Source organism: Vidua macroura, chromosome 14 (genome assembly GCF_024509145.1).
Source record: "Vidua macroura isolate BioBank_ID:100142 chromosome 14, ASM2450914v1, whole genome shotgun sequence".
In the NCBI taxonomy this organism is placed as follows: domain Eukaryota; kingdom Metazoa; phylum Chordata; class Aves; order Passeriformes; family Viduidae; genus Vidua; species Vidua macroura.
The window spans coordinates 2,191,862-2,212,161 of NC_071584.1; the positions used below are offsets into that span (position 1 = coordinate 2,191,862).

General features: G+C 46.9%; 1 protein-coding gene across 1 annotated transcript in view; it reads right to left on the bottom strand.

Annotated features, from left to right (window-relative positions):
• Window positions 1-3,608: 3,608 nt before the first annotated feature.
• Window positions 3,609-20,300, bottom strand: part of CAPN6 (calpain 6) — a 50,357-nt gene continuing 33,665 nt past the window's right edge. The window contains exons 8-15 of the mRNA XM_053989907.1: window positions 18,432-18,625; window positions 16,741-16,818; window positions 15,356-15,551; window positions 11,138-11,260; window positions 8,979-9,181; window positions 8,222-8,343; window positions 4,697-4,833; window positions 3,609-3,820 (exon numbers count right to left, since the gene is read on the bottom strand). Of these exons, the coding sequence (XP_053845882.1) occupies window positions 3,638-3,820; window positions 4,697-4,833; window positions 8,222-8,343; window positions 8,979-9,181; window positions 11,138-11,260; window positions 15,356-15,551; window positions 16,741-16,818; window positions 18,432-18,625 (1,236 nt within the window). The 3' untranslated portion in view covers window positions 3,609-3,637. The remainder of the gene's footprint in view (window positions 3,821-4,696; window positions 4,834-8,221; window positions 8,344-8,978; window positions 9,182-11,137; window positions 11,261-15,355; window positions 15,552-16,740; window positions 16,819-18,431; window positions 18,626-20,300) is intronic.

Sequence of the window (20,300 nt, forward strand, 5' to 3'; positions counted from 1 at the left end):
TGGTTACATTTTCTTCTGAATTACTGGTTGCTTCTTAAAGATGGAAAGTCGCAATTATGGGGGTTTTGGTATGGTTTGGAAATGGGGAAAGGTCTCCTTCATTCATCAGCTCCCTGGAATGCCCATGGGCTGGGTTTTGCCCACTTGTGGCACTTCTGGATGAGGAAGAAAGTGCAATTGCACTTCCAGACAAAAACGGGTGAAGAATGGGGCAGCCAAAACATCCTGTTGGATACACACAGTCAGCTGGGACTGTGGAGTGCTTGGAGAATTCCCTGTCCTCCCTCCACCTGGCAGAACATGTGGACACAAAAAATATATAATATATAGAGATTACAGAGAAAGATATGTATATAACATAGATGGATAAATAGGGGTGTGCAAATGTACATAGACACATAATGTACTGGATAATTATTACATGTATAAATATTTATAGAATATATATTATTATTATAGTACTATATATAGAATGTTTTTATATCATTATATGTACAGATAGTGTGTTACAGAGCTGTGGACATACATTTACCTTGTAACTTATATTGTCCCCTATTCACACCCCACCCCATAACTCTCCTGCATTGTAGCTCCTTATATCTATAATATATATCTGTATATGCATATATATATGGGGTATGTATATATAGTATGTATACACAGTGTGCATATATAATATATAATATTTTATATACTATAAATATAAAAATATATAAATATATAAATATTTTATATATTTTATATATAAAATAAAATATATAATATATAATTTTTATAAAAATATTTTATATGTAAAATATATAATATTTTTATATACACTCAGAGGCGCTTCTGTAACTGTTACAAAATAGCGTGTAGAGGATAACGCGTGGCACCCTCTATAAATCAAAGGCCGTTTTTATGCGGGTGTGTTGCACCGGCCGCGCTCAGGTGTCGGTACCTGGCCGTGCTCACACCTGTGCGGGTGGACACCGAGCGCCCTCCCGCGGCCGCCGCCGGCGCAGAAATCGCTAAAACGGAATTTTTTTGTAAAACTTTATTTAGCTCACTTCGTATTGAAAAGCTACAAAAGGTTGCAATGAAACGTTTTACACCCATTTCCACCTGTTTTCATTTCTGAGGTGGCTCGAGCGTGTACATAAATGCAGCCCTTCCCCCCTCCCAAAAAACCAACCCCAAGATGTTTTCCCACATGTCAGTATTGTTAAAAAATTAACAAATTTTACTACCAATGTTAGGAGCAGACAGCAGCACAAGCCCCTGTCAGCCTCCCTTGCCTGGCTTCACCTGGGAAGGCAGAAGCCTCTGTAAGCCAGCAGAGCCAGCTGTGTTCCCAGGCTGGATCAGCTCCTCCTGATGGGAAAACCAAATAGCTCCCAAAAATAATCAATGCAGAGGTCCAGGCATCCTGCTGAGCCTCCCAGCACTGCCAGTCCCTCAGGGCAGCACTGGCCAGCAGTGCCTGTCCCCATGCCATGGGGGCAGACTGGGGGATTGTCTGGAGCTGGCACAATGCTCAAGGCCTGAAAGTCACATGTCTGTGCTCCCCACCCTGACTCCCCACTTTTCCAGGCTGTACATGCCCAAGAACTGCTGGTCACACTCCCTGTGTCCCACTGAAGCTGGGGACAACCCTGTACAGAGGCTGGAACCGGGTGGTGGTGCTGGGATTGGGGGCCAGGGCTGTGGGGCTGCAGGGAAAGAGCCAAGGGACTCCCCCCGAGCTTGGGGCTGAGGTGGCTTTGTGCCCTCAGTGGGCTCAGGAGCTTCCTCAGCCACCAGAGAGTTCAGGAGCTCAGGAGCTTCCTCAGCCAAATCGTGGGGCAGGGAGGCACAAACCTCTGGTGCCAGCTCGGTGTGGATCTTTTTTCAGGCTAAACACTGACCCTTGGCCAAGCCAAGCCCTGGGAATGGCCCCATCCCATGGGAACACTGCGGGAAGCAGCTCCCACAGCCTGGACCAGAGTGTGAGGAAAAGCAAAGCAAACAGCTCTCGGTGCAGGTCTCGGGCAGCCCTGACATTTGCAGTTCCCCTCGTCCCAGCTCTGCTCTGCATGAGACAGTTTATGCTTTTAAAAAGAGAAATCTCAGTTTACAAACATTTGTGAGAGTAAGCAGCCCTGAAGCCATGATCCTACAGAGAATGTCACTTGCCTGTGGGGCCTGTAGTTCACACCTCTGTCAAGATCTCTGCTGTGCCAAAGGGCCTGAGCCCAAACTGCCTGAAAAGAGCTGGATTTAGGTCCTCGGTACGTGCAAGCTGATGGCACTGCAGCATCATTCACAGCCCCACAGACCATCCCTGGCATGTCAGAGAAAGCATTTTCCTCCCACAGCAATGATCCTTTTGGAGCCCCGAGGAGACTTCAAAACCTTTTGGGAAAACACTAGCTCTGTCAAGGGCCATTTCATAAACTGTAAAAATCGCACAGCGTGGCTGAAGTGCCTAAAAGGCACATAGAAATCCAAATTTCCTGGCTGTAAAAAAAGGCAGAACGGTCCTTCAGCTTCATTTTCCCACCCAGAATCTGCAGCTGTGTAAAATCCGAGTGTCTGGCACAGAGCCCCGTGCACTGCCAGGGTCACTGCCCAGCGTGCCCACCCCAGACAGCTGCTGAGGGAACCCTGCCGAGGCTGCAGGGGAAGGGAAGAGCTGGCACCAGACCCTTGCTGTGAGGGAAATGTGAAATAACACCCGTCCTCCGTGGTACCCAAGTGAAACTCCATCAAACATCAGCCGTGCCAGCAATAAATGATGGCAAAAAATTGAGAGTGAGACCTGGCAACTGCCAGGGAACAGCACCCTGCTTTTGCAAACCCACCCTTCTCATGAGCTCATTCTCTCCTCTTTCGGGCTGGTGCTACATCTACCAAAACAAGAGGGCTGTTGTCCCATTTTTAGCATTATGTGGCTTAAACAAAGCAAGGACGCTCCCATTACTGAATCTGTGCCCTGAGCAAAGCCACAGCTGAACTGTGAGGTGCCCTTGGACAGAGATACCAAACCTGAGAGTCACCAGCTCGAGGTGGAGAAGAGAACAATCAGAAAGTCAATCCGAGAGCCTTTGGGTGGACAAAGCTCTTGTTTGCTGTGGTGTTCAAACAGGCACTGCAAGATCTGCCCCTCTATTTTAATGTTGTCCTGGCAAGACTGGTCTTAAGGCCACGAGCTATGACTGAGCCCCTCGAGTAGTGACATTTTCACCAAGGAACAGAAACACCTAATCTGGAGTGAAATTCATCAAGAAATTTATATCCTTCTATGGCAAGGATATGGAAAAAAAAATCCCCATGAATCCCCTTTGTATTTGCCAGTCCCCAAGCTGCTGGTGGGTGCCCGATGCAGCTGCAGCCATTCCTGCCTGCATCCTCAACGATGCTGCTGGGAAGATGCTCCCATCCTCACGAACTTACCTGCCAGCATCCCATTTGCCCCTCTCCTACTGCATGAGCCGTATCACGAGCATAGATATGTATAAATACGCATTTCCCCCCTCCCAGCGCCTCTCCGCCCATTACCAGTGGTAACGCGGAGAGTCGGAGGGCTTTTTTTTTCCCCTTTAAAGCGATTATGCTGATGCGCGCCCTGCGCTGCCGAGAGGTGACAGCTCCGTGTGGCTCTGCGCGGCCGCGGCGCTCAGAGCTCGGCGAGGTCATCGCTGCACAGCACCGTGACGCTGATGTGACCCGGCAGCTCGGCTGCTTCCCCGCCGCCTCTGCCCCGCAGCCGCAGCCTCCGCTGCTCGCGGGGCTCCCCGGGGGACGCTGCCAGCACCGCCTGCCCCAGGAACCGGTCGCTCAGGAGGCTGCTGCTCCAGACCTGGCGACGAGAGGACACAAATGACCCGGCTGAGGCAGCGCCGCTGTCACACTCCGCCGGGAAGGGTCATCCCCGATAACCCCTTGGAGAAGCAGCGAGGAGGGGGTGTGCGTCTAAATTTAGCTAATTGTCTAGAGAGCGTGAGGGAGAGTCTGCATTTGCATGCTCATTTACATAGACTATGCAAATAAGGAGAGAAATGCAGCCTTTTGCTTTCTAGGTCACAGCCTGCCTAGAAGAAGAATAAAAATTACCTTTTTTAGCTCATCGGCAGTAAAACCTACCCACAGTAGCCTGTCTGCTGCTCTGCCTGCCTGTGCCCACCTCTGCACCTCCTCAGTGCTGGAGTTTTAGAGCCTGGCCCACAGACTAGACTGAAGACGAAGTTTTCCTCGACTGCATCATCTCAATGCCGAGCTCTATTTCTCCAGCTAGTGCTGAGGTAAACAGTGAGGTCTAATCCCCACGGGACTAGAATTCAGGGTCGAAAACTTCTTAATAACAGCCTTAGCTTTGGTTTTGTTTCAAACACTGACTCTGAACAACACTTGGCTTTTCTTTGTCTCTGTTGCATCAGGTACCACATGGGGCAAAAGGAATTCTGTAAATTCCATCAAAGCCTTGGAATGAAATGTGCCTTGGAATGAAACATTCCTTGGAATGAAATATGCCCTGTGATCCCAAAGTGCCATCAGCTGGTGTTTGTGGAGGAGAAGCAGCAGCAGAGCTCCAGGCAGAGCCCAGCAAGGGGAGCAGAGGTTCTCCCTCTTCTCTCCTGGATATCAGTCACACAAAGGAACAGCTGGCCCAGTGAAGGCCAGGGCTGCTGCTGTGCTGCCCTCCCTGCCCTGAGCAGCTGCCCTGTGGCTGTCTCACCTGGATGGTGACAGGACTGTCGATGTCCTTCCTGTAGAAGATCACCTGGGTGTTGAAGACGGGGCTGGTGGTGCCGTGCTGCACCGGGGAGCGCCGGCTTTGGTTCTCACACTTGATGAGCACGTAGGGATCTGCTCCTGGAACACAGTCAGCAGCACAGCTCTGGGCACACAGAATGGCAGCTGAGAGCTGCCCAGAAACCCAGCAGAGACAATCCCCTCCTGTGCCTGGCAGCACCACAGGACAGGGCACCAGGGCATGTCACAGCCACTGCTCCCTGTCCAGGTGAAAACACGGAATCATGGAATGGTTTGGGTTGGCAGGGACCTTAAAGCCCATCCCATCCCACCCCCTGCCATGGCAGGGACACCTTCCACTGTCCCAGGCTGCTCCAAGCCCTGTCCAGCCTGGCCTTGGACACTTCCAGGGATCCAGGGGCAGCCACAGCTGCTCTGGGCACCCTGTGCCAGGGCCTGCCCACCCTCACAGGCAACAATTTTTCCCTAATATCCAATCTAACCCTCATATGTGACCCCCTGCAATTGTTCATCATTCTAGAAATGCTTTGTTTTTACACTGAGCATTTTTAGTTCTTATTAAAGTTGATCTTCTCTTTCCTTTACAATAAGAAGCAAGAACCATTTTGGAAACACCAAACACATTCAAATAGAATGGGCCATTCCATTTTCTAATTTACTTTTAATTATACAAATGCAATATCATGTTTTATATTTCAACACAATTCCATTGTCCATTTCTGTTGTTAATGACAGAATACCTTTTTTTTTCCCCTCACCTTGCTACTTCTTAGGTACAGATTTTAAATAAACCCAGGGTATCTGTAAGTCAGGCTCATGAGTGTTTCTAACACACTTTTTTTCACCATCTACTTGAAAATACCAGCACAGCCAGAAGGCAGCACAATTTTAGGCAACTTTAGCTTTTTAACAAACCATACCCAGATGATTTTTCTTAGACACATCACTCATTTACAAGATCAGGTACAACACCTCACACGAACAAACCACACAAGAGCTGCATCCAAGGCAGACACAGCCACTTCCATGTACGAGGCAGACACAGATTTTTCCATGTGTTGCTCTGTGGTTACACCTGGCCAGAGCTGTTTCCCTGACAACCCCTCACAGTTCCATGGCAGGTAGCAGGATGTTGGCTTTTCTGCTGGGCAATTGCCTCCCGTGTCACTGAACTGTGAATTCAGCTCTGGGGCAGGGGGTGGCACCAGGCTGTGGCACCAGGGCTGGAAAAGCTGCCCTCTTTGCAAAGCAATTTGGATCTGGATAAAACGGGGTCTTGCTCCTCACCCCAATGGTGTTAACAGCTTTGTCCGAGGGCAAAGAGCAGAGCAACACCTGATTATTAACAGTAATTAAGAGATAAAGAGCATAAGGAGGGGTTGGGAAAGGGCACAGAGCTAAAGAGGTGACAGGCACATCTGCTGGATGGATGAGGGAGCAGTTAATGAGGGGACTGGCTAAGTGAAGGGAAAAGGAAAGAAAATATTTGAAGGAAACATTCAAATTCTCAACAAGACCTCACAGAGGGAGGTAGAAGGGGGACACAAAATGTTCCTGTACCCATGATGCTCCAAAGTGTTCTGACCCCGTGATGGCAGTGCTGGATGGGTCAGTTGTTTTAGGAAAACTGGCTCCAATCCCACAACAAAAGCAAGCAGTGGAGAGCACACGGGGGATCAGATGTTCTCAGCTATGGATGGCCCAGTTCTGTGCCTGGTTTATTTACAGGACAAAGGAAAAACACCAAGGTCTGCTAGAGTGGAAAAGCAATGTCCTGGTATTGGCCATGGGCTGGGAATGAAACTGGAGCTCTGGCAGTGGAAAGAGGGCTGGGTTCAGCTCTGGGGCACACAGATGGCTCCAGCTCTGCCCTGAACCCCATAACAGCTCTCTTCCCTCAGTCCTGGCCATGCTGCTGCTTTGGGAAGCTGTACAAAAGAACAGTGCAAAGGAAAAAGTTGGAATCTGTAAAAGCCAGAAACACCTGAAGAGTAATGGCATTTCTAAGGCTTAAAGAAATCTGTATTCAGTAGTCTAAGGCTTAATTTTTGGGTTTTTGAGAACTGCTCCGAGGATCTAACACCCACATCCTGCAGCACTGTACCAAAGCAAAAGGCTCTCTGGAGAACATTCCTGAGGGAATGTTGCCAGCTGCATTCCCACTCCTCCCTACTGCTCTTCCCAGAACCTGGAGAGCTCGGACAGCCTCAGCCCCTGGAAAAGGGCATGGCACAATCAGCAGGCACAGTGCTGAGACACAAGCACTGCCCTGGCAACCACAGCAGGTTGTTTTGCCTCTTTTTGCAGGTGAATCTCTGCTTCTCCTTCCTTCTCCTTTCTCAGGCTGCTCCCAAGGCAGCTTCCACTAAAGATTCTCTGCTTCCAGGGCCATCACACACCACGGACCTCAACACTCAGTTTATATTCTAGAGTGGTAAAAAACAATCCAGTGTGCAAATCCAACATGGAATGTCAGCAGGAAGACTTAAAGGTGCAAAAGGTGATTTGTTCTCAAAGAGAAACTCGGGGAAAAGGCCTGACAGACAGTAGTGAGAGCCATTTTTAAAACAGGCTTGGGAATGAGGGACAGAAAATCCTCTAGCACAGAGTTTCCTCATCATCCTGCAGACCTGCCACTGTGCTTGGCTCACGGACAGCTGGATCCACTTCAGAGCACACTGACTTGGAGAGAGGCACTTCCACAAGGAACATCCAGGACTGAGGCTGGGCCAGTACATTCATCCACTACTCCTAACAACAGCAAACCATCCATTGCTTTGTCCAGACAGAGCAATGGATCAAAGACAGCACCAAGGAGGAGCTTTTCAATAAACATTTAAAATAAAAATTAAATAAATTTCCTCTGGCCAGGAACAGGGCTCTGATAATAACCAGCACTGAGCTGTGAAAAATGAAGACTATGAGAGAGCAGGAGCAGAAAATGAAAAAGCAAATGAAAACTGGTCAAGTTTCCTAATTAACTCAACATCAGATGCTATGAAGTCATTTTGGTGTCCTTCAGGACACTTCTTCTGACAGACACACAGTCACGTACAAAGCATTTAACCCATGTTCTACTTTACCCAGCTGAAAATGATTGTTGGAAAACCATGAAGTCCTCCCTGAAGTGCTCTAATGAGGTAAATGTAACACACTACATGAGTCTGTGCCATTCAGCTGCCTCCTGGATATTTTAGAAAATACACAACCCTGACAGAAGAACCTTACTGATCTCCACAATTAGCTCCTCAGGAGGGTCTGCCTACTCCTGCCCATCCTGCCCACTCATGGACCAGCCCATAACTTGCTGTTGTGCATCCCCATATTCATCTGATCTCTCCACTGGAGCAGGTTTTACAGCAAGGTGGAAAAACAAATCCCATAAATCCTCTGTTTGGATAATTTCTGATTGCTTACATATCAACCCTAATCATCTTTAGAGGACTGAAAAGCCAATTCCACTTCTCCAGACTCTCTTTCCACTTACCTCCTGATCTGTCTTGTTTCTGCAAACCCTCTGCAGAGTGGACTTTGATTTGGGTGACTCTGCGTGGGTAGCCACAAAGAAGACTCCAACACGTCATTTTAGGCCTATCTGCCTTCAGCTCCCTGAAAAATCATGGAAAAAGCAACCTAAGCAAAGAATGTCAAGCAAACAATCAATGGTTGTGGAAATCTGGCATTTTTAGAACATGAGATTTGTAGTTTTTCCTCATCTGCAGTTTTTGAATTCTGTGGCGCAGAAATGACAGATGTAAGAGATAAAAATAGAGCAAAGCAAAGTAAAACAAATTTGTGTTATCTTTTGCGTGGAAGTAAAAGTGGTGAAAAAAAAAAAAAAACAATTTTAAATAGTGGAAAATACTGTCAAATCAAGAAATAAATGCATGGGCCTCATTCATGAAGCACTGGTTCTACTCTTGGAGCAACCACTGCTTTCAGAGGACACGGTCACAGAAACAAGCACCAGCTGCAGTGCTCAGTGTCCTGACCCAGAACTGGGGGCCACAAGAACTGAACTAAAAAAGCCAAAAGACTCAGAGTGCATCATCCAAGATGACCCTCACTAAACATTTCCTCACCATGCACAAACCTGGAGATTCTCAGAGGTGCTCCTGATGTCTCCAGGGCCCAGTTCTGGAGCCACATGAGCCAGTGAGTTGGAGGACAGCCCAGCAACCCCTTCCACAGAGCTGCAGCCTGTGGGCTAAGGAGGATCTCCTGCAGCTGTGAGCGGCACTCACCTGAGTTTTGAGGGCACATCTGTGTAGAGCCTGAGGATAAATTTTGTGGGGACACCTGGGATGTAGGTGGTTGGGATGAGGACGTAGCGGCCTTGCTGGAGGGTCCTCCTCAGGAACACGCTGCGTGTGTTGGAGTAGGGAGACGTGGCCACTCTCTCCTGCACCGTGAGCTTGTGCAGCCTGTACCTTCTGTTGTCCTCCACCTGCAGCAGGAGAGGGGTTAGTGCCAGCAGGGACAGCAGGGCAAACGGGCAGGGCTCTCCCTGAGCTCCACACAGCTTTTCACACAACGTGCAATAAAGGCAAATCGTTTGGCAACTGTTTTCTCATCCACTTCAGCTGTGGCAGGTAAAAGTTTGGGGCTGGCAAAGACAGGAAGCCACTGAAAGAGATGATGTGATGCCACTGCAGAGCTTGGAACACTTCCAGAGATGGACACACACACTCCAAGGACTGCACCTGCTCAGACAAGGCTGAGATCCTGTGGAAGAGGTTTTACAGCAATTTCTGTGAACCAGAGAGAAGTTTGATAAGAGGATCCATGTTTACCCCTGAAAGAATTTCCTACCAAGGTCGTTGACATAGAAACCAGGAAAGAAAGTAGAGAAACCTACAACTGTCAATTCCAATGAGCACTTTGTTTGTCTCTCATGACCAATGAGTAAAGTGCAAACTGATGAGTTTTGTAAGAATGCATAAAAAGCATGCATGCTATCATAAAAACAGTTTGAAGCCTTCTGAAAATGGAGTGTGTTGCATTGCATTGTGACCATCTCAACTACAAGAAGATCCCTCTGCCTCCCTTCTCTTGCCTTTCACAGCAGGCTCCCAATCCAGATGCACACAGCTGGATTTTCCTTGCCCTTTCCTGAACACAAAAGCCACAGAATAACCATGCATGTTTTGTTCTAAGCCCTGCAGTTGTGCTTAACTCTTAACATCCTCTCCAGGGGACTGGTATTGCCAGAGCACAGTTTAAATCTGAACCTCTCTCAAGCAGCTCTTGGGGCAAAGGCAGCCCTTCATTCTTTTCTGGCAGCTCTCTTCCCAAGGCCTTTAGTCATGCTAATGAGCCTGGTGTGTTAGAATTTATCTAAAATAGAAAAATTATTGGTCAGAAATAAAAATAGAGCACTGAAGCTTTTAGGAAGGTGTGATTTTCTTTTTCAAGCCTTTCCAAATTACAGGCATGAACAAGGGAAATTATTGTGCTTTCTGCAACAACAGTTTTCAATATATGTGGTTAACAGGTGATTGGCAAATGAGTAGGTGTGATGCAGATGTCAGCAGATCTAACCAACTGTTAAAAATTGACTTTTTTTAGGATAGGGCCATAGATTTAATGTAGTCCCAGGAGCTGTAGCAACAGATGCCAGGATTACCCCAATCCTCAGTGAAAGAGCAGAAAATTTGCTGTTTCTTTGCTTCCCTCCTCCTCTGAGTTTGAGTGTTTTCATTTTACTCAATTTGCCTTGAGAGTGCAATTAAATTACCTTTTGGGATCCCTGTGGTTCCTTTTCCCATATATTCATTTCCTGCTCACCAGTCCAGCTTTTGACAACACTTTTTTTCTAAGTGGCAACAGAAAAACTGAAGACTTTTCAACCTCATTCTCCTCGTTGTATTTGCCGGTGAAATGGAGGCAGAAGAAGGAGAAAAAACCCTCCATGTTTTAAGTATTAATTTTGCCTTTCTCTTGAAAGTTTGGGGATAGGAAAAGCACTTAAATTATTTTGCAAGGGGCGAAAATTATTTATTTCAAATAAATTAAATGTATTCAAACAGTGTTTGAGCTGAACTAAATTCAGCTGAGTTCCCACAGCCTGAGCGCAGTGCCCACACGAAGTCTGAGCACAGAGCCAGAGCCCAGGATAATCCTGGTATATTATCTGAAAGATCCAGTTTCAAAGTAGTAACTCACAGAGTAAGTGCCCAGACCCCACAGGCAGTAAGAAAAGTCTGTGCCTGAATTTGTGTGTGCTGGGAGAGAGAAGGGCAGGAAGGTGGGAAAGGGAGTAGGAATGGATGAACAGATAAACTGATTATCTAGATTTATCTATCCAGAGATGGATCTCTATCTGCCAAAGACCTCACTGTCAGGGTGAAGCAGGCCTGAGCAAACTGAACACACTTGCACCAGGAGCACAGCTGCTGCCTACCTTGAGGATTTCAAAGCCGATTGTGATGTTGTCTCCTCTCCCTTCTTTCCTGTACTTGCGGCGATCCTCCTGCTGTAATGACACCAACACTTTGTCCTGGGCCTTCTTAACATCAAAGAGGTACTGGGAGGAGAGAGGGGAGAGAAGAGATGCTGGAATTACCTCAGGAGGCTGAGGGTAAAGCCATCACCAAGGAAATATGTTGTCTTAGGTTGGAAATGGGGGTGTGTATTCTATCCCCATCTGTCAGAGCTGGGGCAGTTCTCTGCTGTTCCTTGGGCAGTTTTCTTTATCTCTCCCACAGCCAATCCTCCCTTCAGGAGATCTCTTCTCTTCATGGGCCATTAATTATTAATTATCTCCTGTTCATGGCCACTGAGTGTCCCTGCATGGCTGAGAAAATTCCATCATCCCATGGGGAGAGGCTCTGCTGGAGAGGAGCCAAGCATTCCTACCTGGATACAATCTGACCTGGGGAACACCACAGCAGCCTTTGCCCACTGCATTCCCAGAGGAGCAGCTTTCTGCCCCACTGCATTCCCAGAGGAGCAGCTTTCTGCCCCACTGCATTCCCAGAGGGAGCCCAGGCCCATCCACACCAGCCCTGGAGCTCCAGAGGAAAACTCCAGCCTTGTCCAGGATCCTGCTCCAGCAGAAGCACAGCTGGCACTGCAGGAGGGCTGAGCCACCATGGAATGGCACTGCTGCCACCACCCTGACCCACAGGCTGCCAGGGCCTGCTCTGACTCTGGCAGTGCTATTTTATATTACTGCATTTTTTTTTTTTTCCCTAGTAAAGAACTGTTATTCTTGCTCCCATATCTTTGCCTGAGAGCCCCCTTTAATTTCAAAATTATAACGATTCAGAGGAGGGGATTTGCATTTTCCATTTCAGGGGAGGTCCTGCCTTCCTTAGCACACACCTGTCTTTTCAAACCAAGACATGTGTGCATACAAAGGAGGCAAATGGGAATACATCTGGGGGAGGAAGGAGAGTTCTCCATGGAACAGACATTCCCAGCAATTCACAGCTGGAAAATGAATGCTAATAAAAAGGATCTTACAATCAAAAGTAGCAGGTAAATAAAAGGTATTGATGAACATGGTAATCTTAGTGATAGGACATAGGGAATGACCTTAAGGTGAAGCAAGGTAGGTTTAGACTGGATGTTAGGAAAAAATTCTCCCCTGTGAGGGTGGGGAGACCCTGGCACAGGGTGCCAGAGCAGCTGTGGCTGCCCCTGGATCCCTGAAGTGCCCAAGGCCAGGCTGGATGGGGCTTGGAGCAGCCTGGGACAGTGGAAGGTGTCCCTGCCATGGCAGGGGGTGGGATGGGATGGGATGGGATGGGATGGGATGGGATGGGATGGGATGGGATGGGATGGGATGGGCTTTAAGGTCCCTGCCAACCCAAACCATTCCATGACTCTCTGATTCTATGAACTCACATAAAAGACAGCCTGGGACAAAGCTACAAAATAACTGGAGTCAGCAGGAGGACACCTCACTTGAAAGCAAAAGACAAAAGATTAAGTTTTATTTAGCTGTAAACCAGGAATGAGATTAGAAAAACAAACCAACAGACTCCACATGGGGTCTTAGATAATTTTTGATTCTCCTTTTAACTAAACAGTGCCTGTAAATTTCAAACATCTTTATATAGGGCCTGTACATGAAGGAATCTTTGAAATCTTATTTAAAAGGCACTTTGTTCTGCATCTACAGTTCCTATTTAATGTGAGAATGACAGGAATGCTAATTTTGGACTTCTCAGTTTTCCTGAATACCCAGTAAAAAACAGCTAAGAAAGACTCCTGCACCTCTAACATACAAATATTTTATCCCAACTGTTTACAGTAAACTTGAGTCAACTTGGGTTTAAGACAAATCAAAGGAATTTATCTCAAGTTTAAGCAGCCGTTCCCATCTTACTAAATCCGACTTGAACAGTTACATCACTAAAAATCACTACCAGACCAGTTCATAAGTATGAACAAAAGAAAGTCAGACAGGTGTTTCTTTATATGACAAGGAATTTAATTAATTTGTTTATTATTAGAGAGTCCTTTAAATTTTGCACTGTGCATGGAGAGGGCAAACCTGAGCTGTCAGGACCAGAGGAGGGAAGGGGACATTATTTACCCCACGTTTGGACAGATGCTGTACTCTCCCATCCTCAAAGACATTTAAATGTGAAGAAAATAAATAGAAGCATAAACCTGCAGCAGTGCACAGCTGGGTACCACGTGCACCACATGTTCTGATTTAAGCAGAAATTCCCTGGCACCATGGAGAGGAATATCATCATTGGCTCAATTCCCTCCTCCCTTTTCCTTCGACTGCTGCTAAAAAACAAATTATTGAGCTTTGCTCTGAGGTGGATATTGAGATTGCCTTGGCTCCAGAACCATCCACATCCCTCTGCCTTGGAGCTCTGCTGAACAAGGCCCCATCCCAAGCTCTGATTTGTGTTTTATATCACTTACTGCAGCAGAGAAAGCACAGGGCCCTGGGAGAGTCCCAGGGGCTGTAAGGGAACCTAAAAAGTGAGATATAAAGATGCAGCAACACCCAGTAAGGCACATTTTAATTCCTGTCCCTGCTGAAGCATACACAGGTTACCCCCTCAGGCAGCCCAGGGTGCTCCAAGGCCATGGAGGGGTGGAAGGGCAACAAGGGGAACCAGGAAAGTTCTCCTGGTCTGGTGACAGCTCTGCAACTGATGGCACTTCGGCTCTCTCAATGGGCAGTGATCTAGAAGTCAGCAGGTGACTGCAGAATACACAAATACTTGGCTGAAACTGCCTTATCAAAGGAACTGGAAGCGTCACAATCCCTCTCTGCACAGACAAACCTCACAGGAGGCCTCAGTGCCAGGAGAACAGAGATTATCTCTAGATTATGGTGGGCTGTGCCACAGTAACCTGTAATGGCCCTAAAATAACACAAATGTGTTCCAGCAGTGCTGCCAAGAGCCTTTTAATCAACTGGCCCAGAGGAAACACTGGAATACAGAGGCCTTCCACGGCATCAGGCATGGCACTCAGCTGGAACGTGTGCATTTTGTTCTCTGTGACAGCTAAACACTTACAAATGAGACCAGACAAGCTCTGGGAACACATCCAGAATCTCACAGGGCAATACCTGACTTACATCACCCCCTGGAAATGAGGCACTGACAGAAGACAGAGCAGTGAAGAACTGCAGGGTGAGCTGGGAATCTGAGATCTGATGTGAGCAGCAGAGGCTGCACTGCTCCAGTGCTCCATCCTGCTCTGCAAACACAGGCTGCAGGCAGAAACCTCCCTTGCAAGTGCAGAGAAGCAGATCCAAAAATATCTTTAATTAATCTGGACAGAAAGATCAATTTTCAGAGTAGTAACTAACAGAATAAGTGCCCAGACCCCACAGGCAGTAACAGAAGTCCATGTCTGAATTTGCATGTGCTGGGAGAGAGAAGGGCAGGAAGGTGGGAAAGGGAGTAGGAATGGATGTACAGATAAACTGAATAGCTTGAAATGACCAGGTAGGATGAGACAAGGGAAATTCTGTAATGCTGATGAGAGGGTGAGCTTGGGGTAGAGATCAGAATCTTACATTAATGCCAAGGCATGCTAACTTAATACAGTGGATCAAATCCCTGAGCTGTTGAAGGGGGTTAAGTGAGTTCTGTCATTACAAAATCAGACTTGCTGCCTTTCTATGACTGGGAGAATGAAAGAAGTCCAGGCAGGACGTCAGTAATTTTGTTGTGTGTGTGACTCACCAGCCCCAAGCATGATCAGTCCTAAACAAATATCCATATTCTTCTGAGAAATTGAACCAAAATAATGAAACATGCAGTAACAGCACACTCCCAGGGCAATGAGATTTTTGTCTAGTAGTCACTGCCGACTCCTAAACAGGGTGGATACTTCAGGAGCCCCAGCTAAAGTGGGTTCACTTCCATATCTCACCAAACTTCCCACCTGGGGGTTCTGCAGGAAGGTCTCTGTTATCAAATACCTCACAAAACACAGGGGTTCCCACCTGGGGGTTCTGCAGGAAGGTCTCTCTGTTATCAAATACCTCACAAAACACAGGGGTTCCCACCTGGGGGTTCTGCAGGAAGGTCTCTCTGTTATCAAATACCTCACAAAACACAGGGGTTCCCACCTGGGGGTTCTGCAGGAAGGTCTCTCTGTTATCAAATACCTCACAAAACACAGGGGTTCCCACCTGGGGGTTCTGCAGGAAGGTCTCTCTGTTATCAAAGCAGCCCCCAGATCGGTTCAGCAGAGGCTCTGGATGCTTTGCCCAAGCCCCATACATCATTTCCTTCTCCCAGGTCTTGTGGAGGCTGAAGCAGGAGGTGTTCACAGTCCTGCAGATGTCCAAATCTGTGAAATTCTTACACCAGTCCTCAAACGTCATCCTGCTCCACAGAACACCAGGGAAGTAATGGTTTGTTTAAAAATAAACAGTGATATTCACGCAAAGAGCAAAAACAAAACACAAAATCTTCCAGTAATTTGAAGAGGAAGCATTGCTCAGCTGTCCAGGGGACAAACTGATTCACTGGAAAGCTTTCCATGTGGAAATACTTGTGAAGCCACAATCACAGAGTTTTAGAGCTTAATTCAGAGCAGCATCACTCAGTGTGTTTGGTCAGATCAGGATCTGTCCTGTTGCATCTCCCAAGCCTAAAGGACTGGTTGGAGCTCCCAGGCTGGATTTGATAACACATTTTACAAAGGCCAAAGACATCACCTGCAATTAAAGCAGGATCCACTCCTCATTATTGCAGCCCTTATTGTCACATCTGTCCCTGAGCACGACTCCAACCTCTGCACTCTGGACAGAGCTTTTGTTTAACCCCATCTCACCTGTGCCTGCAAAAGGAACGGGCTGGACTGCAGAGCAACAGAAAAACAGCCTGGCTCTTTGAATTACCATCATGGCCTGGCTTATTCATGGCCCAGAGCCAAACCCTGCAGCTGCCAGTCCTGACAAAGCCAACAGAATTATTTTCACACTGAGCCCTGCCAGCTCGCGTGATGCAATATTGATCATCTCCTGAAGGACCTGCTGGGCTCAGGATCTAAGCTTTAAGCAAGGTCAAAATTAATAGAGCTCTGGACATTGTATAGAGAATGAACACTTCTCATTCCCATGCTGGAAAATACCAACAAATATCAAAATTCACTGGATGCAGCTCTATTTTTAGATGCCTCAGCCATGGCTGACCTACAGACAGGCACAGACCTCAGCAAACAGGGTGTGAAATGCACATGGGACTTCCTCAGACATTTTTACCCATTTCCAAATTTAACTGGTCTAAACAGTGTTCAACACTGGGCACTGTGTCATGTAAACCAGCACGTGCTCTCCTGGTTTCTGAGAGATTATCCTAAATACAGACAATAGATTCTGAGAGCTGCTAATTTTCTTCTACTACTTTTAAATCCATTTTTATTATTCTTCCCTGTCATCCCTTGGGAGTTTGTAAGAAACAGACTTTGGGATAACTTTATCCATCTGTTTTTGAAGCTGTTAAATGGCAGATTAATGACAGTTACTCAGAGTAGCCAGTGTCTCCAAATCCTCCCATCCCTCCCACTCACCAGAACTCTCCATCGTTCTTAACGGTGAGCCCCAAATTCTTGCGCTCAGAGTCGCTGACTTTCTTCCACTCTTCAGAACTAAAAGGAAATAATGTTTTTAAAAAGAGAAAAAAATATCAAGACAATAAAGATGATTAATAACTTAAAGTAAAAACTGTGACCTAGAAAAAAAAAATAAGTAAAAATCTCTCCTGGTCCATGGTTTTAAAAAGAATACCAGAGTACTGAAAGGGCAGATGATATTGATGAAAGTGTGAGGCTTTCAGGAGGAGTTTTAAAACATTAATTGATTTAAAAGCTACTAAAAAAGAAAGAGATTAATAGGAAATAGGCTCAGCTAGAGCAGAACTTTATTGATTTCCTTTGTCACACCCTCCATTAGGACTCTTAAACACTTAAACAGCTGGTTTCCAAGGTCACAGGAGATTGACTCCATTCCCTGAAGGCCCCTCAAATGAAACCTGGTTTTCCTCCTCGGGAGATTATTGAACACTTCACTTAGACCGGAGTATTCTCTTTGTCTTTTAATCACCTTAATAAAACAGGCCTGAGGTCTGAGATTTCCCCGGGGGGGCTTTGAGGAGAATCTGCTGGAGCCCGAGCACGGTGTCCAGTTTGCAGAGGAATATTCCAGTGCCCAGAGCCTCCAGGCACACAGCCCCTGCAGGCACCTGCTGCTGCAGGGCAGCACAGACCCTAAATTCCAGCAGCCTCCTGCAGAAACCCGAACCAGACCCTGCTCCTGCTGGGTCACACCAGGCAAACAGCCACAGCTCCTCGCTGCCCCTCCAAAAGCACCTGGAGGCTAAAGCTGAAGGTGGCTGGAAGGAGGGAAGGGAGGCTGCTCACCCTAACAGACATTTGCTTAACCTATTTGGAAATTGTCAATTTAATTCTGCTAGACCAAAAGCCATGGGCCAGCGTCAGAGTCCTCAGTGCTGGCACGAGTGGAGCTGTGCCAGACCCAGGCTACTGGAGAGCCCTGAGGGCTTCAGCTGGGCAAGACACAGCAGCTCTTTTGTGCATTCTCTGCATTTCACCCAGACCAATCTCTCTGAAAGTAGTAGATTTTTGCTAGCTAAAGCATGGATTATAAGAAATTAATATGCTGACGATAAGGACACTGCATTGCTAAATACTAAATGCTAGCTGGTGAGCCCAGTGCTGAGCTGTCACATATTTTTCATGTATAAATCACCCATGATGGGAGACATCCCCTCCAGCAATCATTTCTCTTGCTGTGGAGGTACCTGCTAAGCCCGTGGCCCAGAAGAAAATTCATTAGAAAGTTAATCAGAAAGACATCACAAATATGGCACTTTTACAGCATTTTTCACCAGCCACTTAAATTATCTACAAGACTTTTACCATCCCCAGCAGCTGGAAATGACAGAAGAGAAACTGAGTCCCAGACACACTGGGTGGTGAAGCTGGGAACGAGCCTCATGTTCTTGGCTCATGAGCTGTTTTTCCCCCCATGTTCCAGTGGGCCAGAAGAATGATGTAAACAGTAAATAAGGTCCAGGGGGCCATAGACTCCTCCAGGACATGTTCATTTTCTCAGAGGAAAATGGGCAGAGATGCACAGAGCTCCAGCCATCTCTGAGTATGGCTGTCCCACCAGTGTTTACCCACAAATTCCAGTGCCCAGCACAGCTTCCCCCCTTTGACACTGGGTCTGCAGCTCTTACCTGTCGCTCCAAGCACCGTGCCATTCTTTTTTGCCCCAGGGATTCCTCAGCCTGATCATGAACAGCTTTTCTGCCTTGAAGGAGAACACGAGGCTCTCCCCGAGGCGCAGCTTCCTGATGGCAGTCACGGAGTAGGCATGGCCCACGATCAGCCCCATGCCTGTCTCTGCTTCACTGGGCCGGCCAGGGGACTCCTTGGGCATGAAGAATGACAGTGAAACAAAAAGAACTCACATCTCTGAGGAGCCTGACAGCTCCAAGTGCAAGAAAAAAATCTGTTTTTCATTCTCTTCCCTGAGTGATTTCACTATGCATAATAAGAACAGCCCTGGCAGTCAGAACTAGGGGCTCACTAGTGTGGTGTTGGTAGTGCCAGACAATTCCAGTGCCAGGGCACAGGGGAATCCTGCCTGCTGCAGCCAGTCTGTCTCCTCCTGGCCTCAGAGTTAGAGATGGAAAATCAGCCCTTCCAAAATCTTGGCATCTCTACCAAATGGCTCTTCTGATGGCTGTGGATGTGCCCAGACTGGTGTCCTTACCTGGGCACTCATGAATTTAGCTGGTGATCCAATGGTTGTTCTTGTGTCAGAATAAATATCATACCCAGGGAGAACTACTGGCAGTGGGTAAAAATGGGAAAGAACAGGCACAAGTGAAAAAACTTGCAAGCCATTTGTGTCCTGTACCTCACTCACTCCTGGCAGGGCTCTCTTCCGTGGCAAAAGGAAGATCTGTAGGGTGCTTTAGGAATTGGGTTTGCTCATCAGAAACTCCACATAAGAGTCTCAGTTTCCAGCAGTGATCATCCTGTCCCTAAACTGTCCCTAAACTGTCCCTAAACTGTCCTGTTTGATGACCTGGGCCTGATCAGATGCTGATCTAAGAATACAGAAAAGTAGTCCAGCTCTGAAAAAGAGCACAATTTCATTTACTGCACCCAAATCCTGATCTAAACCCAGAAAAGCAGCACCATACAAAAATGTTGGAGTTGTTTTGCTGGTCCAGATTCTCCACACCCTCCCTGAATCCAGCTAAGCCACCCTTGAGTCTCTCTCACCCATCACCCACAGGGCCTGGAATCACATTCTCTTGGACATCAAAGAAGGAAGATTTGACTCAGTGCAGTGTGTAACCCTGTAATTACCTAATTAATGCTCAATCAAGCCTTGGCTGTGGTGGAGAGAGCAAGAGGTATGGCCTCTTGGTGCTACTAATGCAAATATTTAAATATATTTTAATCATTACACATTAATATATTAGTATAAATATAAGAATAGTTCAATAAAAATAAGGACTTTCCACAGGTATGAAATGTACATAGTATTTCCTTAGATATTTTTACCCATTTCAAAATGTAACTGGTCTAAACAGACAAGGTCCTTGTCCTAAGGCAAATGTTGCACTGATAAAACAGTGCTCAGTCCCCAAAGGTAAGAAATCACATTAAAAAAAAAAAAAAAAAAAAAAAAAAGGGAGTGGAGAAATTCCTATCAAATTGGAACTGACAGATGGGCTGGCAACTGTGAGAGTGTCACCAAGCCCTCTGTGCCTCTCGCCAACAACAGCTCCCAGAGACTCAGCCCGAGTGTTCCCCAGCCTGGCTGACATCCCCGCGGCTCTGGGCTCCCTCCAGGGTAACACTTCCACTGGCATTTTTCACAACTAAAAGCAAACAAGGAGTCCTTGACAGCACGGGAGTCTGTAACTTCTCCTGCTGCCTTTACTACCCCCCAGGCTTTGCTCACTGCTGGCCTTTCCCACCTCATTCTGAAGATACTTATTTATTTCCTTATTCAAATGAGAGATTGAAGCATCTCCTGTCGGTTCAGATTTCCACATGGTGATGCTCAGGGCCATTCTGTAATCCAA